Here is a 9,838-nt window from a genome sequence, read left to right as displayed (position 1 = left end):
TCTAAAAAGCTTTTTTAACTTTGCCTTTATTTTCTATTTTAATACTAAAATGCCTGCTTAACTTTCTATTTTACCCATTTCTTTGCATATGTTTTCTTTTACTTATCTATTATTTTATTTTATTGTATGACAATGTTTACATGTGAAGCACTTGGAGTCTGCCTTGTGTATGAAAAGTGCTATGTAAATAAATTTGCCTTTCCTTGCCTTAAATCCGAGTTCGAAATCCTTTTTAATTTAAATGAGCCTACTCCGTTTAATACCAGTTTGAAACCGCTGTAGTTTCAATTAGCATACTCTGTTTAATACCAATTTAAACCCTTTTGATTTTGCCTGGTCCATTTAATCCTAGTTTGAAACCCTTTTTGGTTTAATTTAGCATATTCTGTTTAATTTTTAAACTATTTTACTTGAAATTAGCCTACTCTGTTTAATCCCAGTTTGAAACCCTTTTTGTTGGAATGAGTCTACTCGGTTTAATACCGGTTTAAAAACCCTTTTTTGTTTAAATTAGCTTAGTCTGTTTTATCCCAGTTAGAAACCCTTTTTGTTGAAATGAGTGTACTCCATTAATACCAGTTTGAAACCTTTTTTGTGGAAATTAGCCTACTCTGTTTAATCCCAGTTTGAAACTCTGTTTGTTGAAATGAGTCTACTCTATTAATACCTGCACTTATGATCTCTAAACCCACATACTGAGGGTCAACGGTGTATGATGTTTCCTACAGCACGGTGGATCTCAAAGCGGTGTGCTTTGAAACCATGAGGCGCGGACGCCAGAAGGTCAGGCGTCTCTCCTCCGCCTCCTCGGTCCTCCAGCCCACCTGCATACTCACCACTGAGTGGCTCTGGTACTGGGTGGACGTGAATGGAAATTGGAACCAGTACGATTCACCGGTGAGTTCAGCACCATTGCAAAGCGGCGGCAGGCTGAATTGGCTCACATCCGCAAACGCAATAATCCAGCCGATGGCTAGTTTGTGTTTTGTAAACGTTAAGTTTAGAGTACCTGCCGGGGGGGGGGGGGGGCAGGGTACAAATATGCCATCAATTGTGCTTAAATACTTTAACTGAAGAACTGATTCAAACAGACAAATAAACTGAAATTCTTAACCAACAGCCTTACTTAACGCATGTGTTTAAAACCATTACTGTATGTGTGTGCAACGTTTGTTCATTTGCCCGCTCGCTTGCTCCAGCCCAACAGCAGCACAGAGCTGGAGCAGAAGTTCCAGAACAAAACCCAGGAGGTGGTGGAGTTCACCGCAGGGTCCCAGGCGTACACACTCAGCCTCCAGGGTGAGGCCACCGTTACTACCCCCCAGCCCTCGAGCCACCCATCGGTGTACACCCCGTGAGCTGATATAGATTGTCATACACCGGGGGAGGGATGATGACGTTGCTAGGGAGTTTAAACCCCTGGGCAGAAAAGGTCGCTGGTTCAAACCACAAGCTCATTACATTAACATTTAGGGAATTTAGCAGACGCTTTCATCCAAAGCGAGTAAGCGACAGACAACACATACACTCGTCAGAAGAGGTTAGGGTGAGGTGTCTTGCTCATGGACACCTCGACAGAGCCAGGGATTAAACTAGCAACGTTCCGGTAAAAAGTCAACCCTTTATTAATGATCTTTTATGTTTTGAGTCATTTCAGTCATCCAGCAGACGCTTCAGACAGTGTCTGCTGGATGACTCAATTGAAACGTAGCATCATAAGATTTGTATTCCTTTGCATTTTGCAGACATGATTCAGACCAATAAGAGATACGGCACCAAACGGCTGGTGAGGCGACGGCCCCGCTTCCTGTCCTCCAATGACGTTCAGGTCATCAGGACAAGGTGAGTTCCACCTGGAGGACAGACTGCCTCTGTTTGCTTTTAGCGAAGTAAAACGTCTTTGTCCCGCTTCAAAATGTAACATGAATAATATATGTGCGTTCTATTTGGCAGTGTAAACATGAACATTAAAAGGGTCACGTTTCAACCACTTTTTCAACCACTTTTTCAACCACGATTTTCTAGAGTTGTTGCTACTGGCGACTCTGGTGGTGCTGGTGCTACTGGAGGTAAATCAGAACGTTTATTTTATGTTTTTACGTTTGTTGTTGTCATATGTTTTTTGAGTGAGTGAATTAGCACATTGGGGGCACGTGGCTCAGGAGGTATAGTGGGTTGGCCGTTACGCGGGAGGTGATAGTTTGATTCCCCGGCTACTCCTAGCTGAGTGGCGAGGTGTCTCTGAGCCAGACACCTCACCCTTATTGCTCCTGACCAGCTGGATGTTGCCTTACGTGGCTGACACCGCTGTCAGTGCTGCATAAATGCAGTCCATTTTCATTGATATATCTGCGTTTCAAAACAACAACGACTAAATATTATTTGAAATGCAACACAGTGTCATAAATGTAATATTTTATATGACGTAGTACTTTTTTTTTTTACTTTGTTGCCTGGAGGACTGCAGAACATCTTTAACCCATTTAAAACCTTACATGGAAGTGCTCGTCCATGGGTCTGAAAACAGTTGTTCATGTTTGTTTTGTCTTTCAGATAAAATCGAAATTTGCTTATTCTTCCTTGAAGGCAACTGTATCTACCCCATAGGTGAGTTCAAACTACTGAATCGTATTTTAAAACCAATTGTAGAGAAAACAGTGTTCAAACCTGATGTCACCAGAGCACCGGAGATTAACTGTTGCGTTAGCCTCATAAATCACTGAAACATAATACATTTTTCCTCTCTGTCTTCCTCAGAAAAGTGTTTTGGAGCCCATTATAGGCTGCCTTACAGCTGGGAAGTTCTGGAGGGCCATCAGTGGACGCTGCTGGATGGCTCAGAGAAGATAGAAGAGGATTACTGTAACCCCAAAAAAGCATACAGGTATGCAACACACGACAACGTATAGGATTGAAGGTGCTGATAGGACGAGGAGGCTCTAGTTGTTACAAGTCAAAATACTTTTGTTTAATTAGCCTACTCCGTTTAATCAGAATTTGAATTTAAATTAGTCTAGTCTGTTAAATCCAAGTTTGAAACCCTTTGTGTTTAAACTACCCTACTCGGTTTAATACCGGTTTGAAACCCTTTTTGTTTGAATTAGCCTACTCCGTTTACTCCCAGTTTGAAATCCTTTTAGTTTAAAACCCCCATGGCATGATAATTTCACTTTATCATTATCACTTTAATCACATCACTTTAACATTAATATGAGTTATCCTAGTCTGCCTATGGTCCCCCAGTGGCAAAAAAGGACGTTAAGTGTAAAATGAGCACTAAGTATCCTGCTCCGCCTTGGAAAAATGAAAGCTCAGACGCTCCGTTTTCTAATTTGGCCCTATGTGTCGTCATAAGGGGCCAAGTGACCTCCCCTTTCTCTCACTTGCCTGCCAAGAGAATTTGGCCCCCCAATGAGCTGCGACTTTGCAAAAAGTGTGTGTCTGTGTGAATACATACACTGTAACACAATTTTTTAACACTTCTTTGTTAGTTTGATAACCGTTCTAGTGTTGGTGTTATGGCGCACAACACGTCAGGTTCTCTGACGTCTCTGGTATTTCCACAACGAGACTCGTAGTGGGGGTTATCTCAGCCATGGTTGAGAAGGATTCTGGGGAAAGACACTTTGGCTTTGACTCTCTGAAGTACATGAACCGCGACATGGAGGAGAAAGGGATTGTTGCCCGTGTTTGTCTACCGCCGGAGCCCCGCTGTCTGCTGCCGAGGCATCACCACAATCGCGGACAGCAATCCCTTTCTCCTCCATGTTGCGGTTAAGTATACTTCAGATTGATGTGGAAGTGGAAGAACCATCGCAGTCGTTTGAGATTCATACTATCGTCTGGAGTAGGGCCCGACCGATATTGATTTTTGAGTGCCGATGCCGATTATTTTCAGAGAAAAATTACGATTACGATTTAATCGTCCGATTAACAAAAAAAAAAAAAAAAAGCATATAAAACGTAGTTTTTGATACCTTCAATATACTTTAAACACTTTTCACGAATATGTGAATGGAATGCAGAACCTTTGAGTGTTTTAGAATACATTTACAGTCAAAAATGAGTGTAATGTAAAATGTAAAATAAATAACTAACTCCCAATGTGCTGCGCTCGTGAGCAGTGACTAACACGTGCGTGCTGAGCAGTATGGTCTCACCGTTAGAGTCTACAGTATAACAAATTAACATGGCCTGGGACCTAAAGAAAAACAGGCACAACATGCTCAAACAACGCGTCTTGTGTACATTGGTGAGGTGAGCGCGCAGCTGCCTGAGCGAGCGTGCTTTCATGTTGTACGGTAAAATTCAATCTCCTCTTTTTTACTCCAGCTAAAGTTGTTAGTTAGCAAGGCGAGTAGGAGCGCAATCTGCAGGATACTAAGCGCAATAACATTTAAAAAAAAATAATAATAAAAAAATAAATAAAAAATAATAATAATCGGTTGTAATCGGCGTCTTTTTGGCCGATGCCGATTATTTTCAAAAAGGCTATAATCGGCCGATTAAATCGGCAGGCCGATAAATCGGTCGGGCCCTAGTCTGGAGACGCACAGCTTTAGGCCGGGATAATATATATTAAATGCTATAAATATCTATGTATGATATGATATTATGTACATAGAGCTCCAGGACTCCTGCCGGAGCAACCAGAGTATTCTAGAATATTTACAGAACACGGCCGAAAGCTGTGTACGCCTCACCATTGTGATGCATCCACTGTAAACACGTGCGCATGGTACCGTGGTCGCAAGCTGCTCAGGGCCACATCCCCAACCTCCATCTTGACCTGCCTCTAATAAACGGTATGTTTGTGGAAAGCTCATTGTGGGACTGGCCCGTAGTGGCTGTTATTCGGCACCAAGGCTGAATTTCTTGAACGTCTTCAAGTACTGTATTAGTGGCCCACTAACAGCTATATAAAAGCATTCATGAATTAGTATGCCATGGGATCTTTAAATTAGCCTACTATAAACCAACTCTGTTTGATCCCAGCTTGAAACCTGTTTGCTCTGTTTTCTATTGTCCCCTAAATCCTGTCTATTTTTCATAATTTAATTGGTTGAGCAAATGAGTGGTTGTGTTTCTATGCTGCAGCTGTGATCTCTAAGCCCACATACTGAGGGTCAACGGTGTGTGATGTTTCCTACAGCACGGTGGATGTAGAAGCGGTGTGCTTTGGCACAATGACGCGTGGACTCCAGAAGGTCAGGCGTCTCTCCTCCGCCTCCTCAGTCCTCCAGCCCACCTTCCTGCTCACCACCGAGTGGCTCTGGTACTGGGAGGATGAGCATGGGAACTGGAACCAGTACGATTCACCAGTGAGTTCAGGACCATTACAAAGCGGCGCAATGTAATAATCCAGCTGATAGTTAGTTTGTGGTTTGTAAACGTTAAGTTCAGAGTACCTGCTAGGGGGGGCAGTAGGGATGGGAATCGAGAACCGGTTCTTGTTCAGAACCGGTGCCGAGTAAACCGATTCCTTGGAATCATTAACAAGCCTGCCTAACGATTCCGCTTATCGGTTCCGGTCGCGGCAAATGCGTCATGACGTAACACACACGCTGTTCAGAACGCAGTAAACATGGCGCCGCCGAGGAAGAAGCGCATTGTGCGTTCAAACCAAACGATGCGTCAAGATCCCATACAAAGTGAACGTAGAGACTCGTATCGGGCGAATTTTTCGCAAGATAAAACCTGCGACAAGTTTTTGTCGTGATGACAGCCAATCAGCGTTCAACAGCGTGACAACTGAGTGACATATCTAACGTAACAGCCAATCAGCGTTCAACCGTCAAACTCATTGCAGTGCAGTCCGGGGTGAACTGCAGCATGGAGGAGAAAGTGATTGTTGCAGTTTGCAACTCCCGGAGCTATAATATAATATAATTGTATATATAATATCATGGCCAACAGCTCTGTGCGCCTCCGGATGGCTGTAGCGTGAGGAGCTCTCATAGGGATTGGGCTTCTCGGGGTTTGCTACCGGCGTTGCTATGGTTTCCGGGCTTGTGTGTTCCAACGGTTTATTAGGTAGACCCATCTAATAAATCTCTGTCCAATCAATACTTCATTTTGTGATTATCAGTTGAATTTTGTTATAAGTTGAATGCAAATGAGCACTGTTAGCATTCCAAAAGGCACAAGCTCTTACTTGAATGTTTACAGTCTGTGTTTTTAGTTATATGGCACATAATGATGGCATTTGGATTAAAAAAGCCAGACATATATTTATTTGTCTAGACCAATTGATTTGAAAATGTACAATTTCCTAATACTAGACGCACTTCTGATCAGATATTAAAGAGATTTAATACAAACAAACACTTTTGTACTTATTTTCTCACCCAATGAGAATCGATAAGAGAATCGATAAGGAATCGGATCGATAAGCAGAATCGGAATCGTGAAATTCTTATCAATTCCCATCCCTAGGGGGCAGGGTGGATAATTGGCGTGAGAGTGAAAATATGCCATCAATTGTGCTTAAATACTTTATTCAAAGAACTTATTTGAACAGAAAATTATAAGAAAGTCTTAACCAACGATAGCATTACTAACCACATGTGTTTAAAAACATTAGGGTGTGTGTGTGTGTGTGTGTGTGTGTGTGTGTGTGTGTGTGTGTGTGTGTGTGTGTGTGTGTGTGTGTGTGTGTGTGTGTGTGTGTGTGTGTGTGTGTGTTCATTCACCCGCTCGCTCGCTCCAGACCAACAGCAGCACAGAGCTGGAGCAGAAGTTCCAGAACAACCCCCAGAAGGTGGTGGAGTTCACCGCAGGGTCCCAGACCTACACACTCAGCCTCCAGGGTGAGGCCACCGTTACCCCCCCCACCCCCGACCCACCCATATGTGTACACCCCGTGAGCTGGTATCGTTTGTCATACGAAGGGGGAGGGATGGTGACGTCGGGGCCAGGGAGTTCCAACCCCTGGGCAAAAAAGGTTGCTGGTTCAAACCCGAAGCTCTTTACATTAACACTTAGGGCATTTAGCATATGCTTTCATTTAAAGGGAGTAAGCGACATACAACCACACAACATCGTCACGAGAGGTTAGGGTGAGGTGTCTTGCTCATGGACGCCTCAACACTCAGCTGGGAAGAGCAAGGGATCGAACTAGCAACCATCCGGTAACAAGTCAACCCTTTATTAATGATCTGTTATGTGAACTCTCTGTGAGTCACTCCAAACAGCCTCTGCTGCATGAACGTAGCATCATAAGATTTGTATTCCTTTGCATTTTGCAGACATGATTCAGACCAATAAGAGATACGGCACCAAGAGGCTGGTGAGGCGACGGCCTCGCTTCCTGTCCTCCGCTGACGTGCAGGACATCAGGACAAGGTGAGTTCCACCTGGAGGACAGACTGCCTCTCTGTTGGCTTTTAGAGAAGTTAAACGTCTTGGTCCCGCTGCACCAATAAAATGGAACATGAAAAATATGTGTGCGTTCTGTTTGGCAGTGTAAACATGAACGTTACAAGGGTCACGTTTCAAACACTTGTCCATTTTCTCGATTTTCTATTGTCTAGCTTTCAGAATTTAAAGATGCTCAGGGTGAAAACAAAAGATAGTTAACTTTAAAGGGGACATATTATGAAAACAACACTTTTCCAGGGATTTGGGGTATTGTTTTGGTTCTCTGGTGCCCCCTTCTTACGTAGGAAGGGGGTACATTGGAATGTTACCTCGCACTTCCCGACCCCCCTCCAATCAGAGCACAGCTACGATTTTGTGGAGCAGCGGACGAGCGCTGGGCGGAGATTTTCGCATTTCAGAAGCAGGATATTCGATGCAAAAAAAAGATGTCCAATTTGTCAGTTTGCCATGTGACTGCTGGGCAGGGAGCGGTGGAGCTGTGCCGGACTGCCGCCGAAGCTCCTCCGCCGGAGCTGCAGGGCAGTTATTATAATTCTTTTTTTTTTTTTGGGCTCAAAACAAAGAAGCAGTAGCCTGACTGCTGTGTTCGAAGCAGTGTCTTTGTATGTTTATCGTTGAATTGCACTATAGGCTTTTTTTTTTTGTATCGTCCTGTTTTGATCAGTATATGCCAATGTTGTTATCAATAAAAAAACATTTGCACAAGGCAAGCCGATGCACTTCTCTATGTTGATAAGAGCATTAAAATGAGAAGAATTAATGGGACAAAGAAATCAAGGGATATTTAGCATAGAAAAAAATGTGTGATTAATCGTGAGCTAACTATGTCATTAATGTGTTTAAATATTTTAATCGCTTGACAGCACTAATTATTATATTATATTATATTATATTATATTATATTATATTGTATTATATAGATAAAGAGCTCCGGGAGTCCGCAAACAGCAACAATCACTTCTCCTCCATGCTGTGGTTCACTCTGACAGCTCATTGGTCAATGGGCAGCAGCTCATTTGCATTGGGACTGAAACAGAGGAGCATAGCGGTAGGCAAGATTTTTTTTTCTGGAACTCATAGGTTACTTGTTGGGAAAACACCATAATGTGTCTCCTTTAAGATTTTCTGAGTACCCCTACTCCAAAGTACACCTATGGGTATACTGGTACCCCCACATGAGAACAACTGCACAAGACAATATAAAAAAAAGCATAGCCAGGCCCAACGCTGATGAATCCTATCAATATCACTTTTCCTGCTTTATGACCAGGAAGCTTTGGGAAATGTAAAAAAAATCTGTATGAAAATGTCCATGTACATGCAATTGTACAACCTCAGAAAGCGTGCACAAGTAAGGCGACTTTGTATTGAAATACCTGCGGTCACACCTGTGTCCTAAGTTCCTTGACCCTCATATTTCAGAGAGACACAGCCTACTTTTGCATCGGGCACTTTGGACCGCTGCCCATAGAATAGACAAAGAACGGGTCCTTTCTATTGCGTTTCAGGTGAAGTTATTATTAGGGATGTCCCGGATATCGGAGGGGAGAAATAAATATGATCCGATCCGCGCAGCGTTTCTCGTGATAACAACAATAATCACAATTAGGCGCAAGAGCAGAACGGTTGAATTACTTTACGGTTGAATTAGAAGTAATTCAACCGTAATGAAGAAACAGAATGGCTGTTGCAGGGCTCACCTCGGCTGTTGCCGAGCGCAGTCACGCGTGTCACATCAGACGCTCAAGCTTGGGCAAGAGCGAAAACAGCTGTTGTCGCATTAGCGAACCACTTCGGACGTTTCGGACGTCCAATGTATTAAAATGATTAATCGAGTGGAAATATGATTATTATATATCGGGTATTCGGGTGTGGGGACCCCCATTTATGGTTAGAGGCTTGCTGCTACTTACTTATCCGATGTACCTTAGTAGAAGCTAACGGCTAACGTAGCCGCTACCTTCGTCTTTAATATTTTTCACGTCATGGTATCTACACAAACGATAAACCATGTGAAAGAGACTCCAAGGAGTCCACCCGTACAAGCCTTATCTTTTTGTGAGCTTATCGCGATTAACTAGATGTGAAAGAATAACGTTAATAATACTTCCTGGTAACTACAAGTGATGACACACATGCATGCAGAAGCGCACACATTCAACCATTTCAAACTATAAGCTTTAACAGCTTAGCTATTCTATATATTATCTCAAATGTATTCAAACTTTAACCATTTAACCTATTTGTTTAACTCTTCTTTTTCCAACAATTTAATTTATTTTAAATGTGGGCATGTTTGCATTGTTTACTTACTAGCTAAATGTGCGGAATCAGTATCGGTATCAGAAGTGAAAAAGTGGCATCGGGCATCCCTAGTTATTGTTACTTTTTTATTTCAGTAGAAGGCCTCCAAATGTTCCACCAAATGTCCAAGCTTTTCCCGGACATTGGGACAAGA

General features: G+C 42.8%; 1 protein-coding gene across 1 annotated transcript in view; it reads left to right on the top strand.

Moving 5' to 3' along the window:
- Positions 1-2,777: 2,777 nt before the first annotated feature.
- Positions 2,778-9,838, top strand: part of LOC115542678 (protein mono-ADP-ribosyltransferase PARP12) — a 43,778-nt gene continuing 36,717 nt past the window's right edge. Inside the window, exons 1-2 of the mRNA XM_030355044.1 lie at positions 2,778-2,884; positions 5,153-5,321. Of these exons, the coding sequence (XP_030210904.1) occupies positions 5,187-5,321 (135 nt within the window). The 5' untranslated portion in view covers positions 2,778-2,884; positions 5,153-5,186. The remainder of the gene's footprint in view (positions 2,885-5,152; positions 5,322-9,838) is intronic.

The sequence above is a fragment of the Gadus morhua genome, chromosome 4 (genome assembly GCF_902167405.1).
Source record: "Gadus morhua chromosome 4, gadMor3.0, whole genome shotgun sequence".
NCBI classification, from domain to species: domain Eukaryota; kingdom Metazoa; phylum Chordata; class Actinopteri; order Gadiformes; family Gadidae; genus Gadus; species Gadus morhua.
This window is presented reverse-complemented; position numbering and strand designations above follow the sequence as displayed.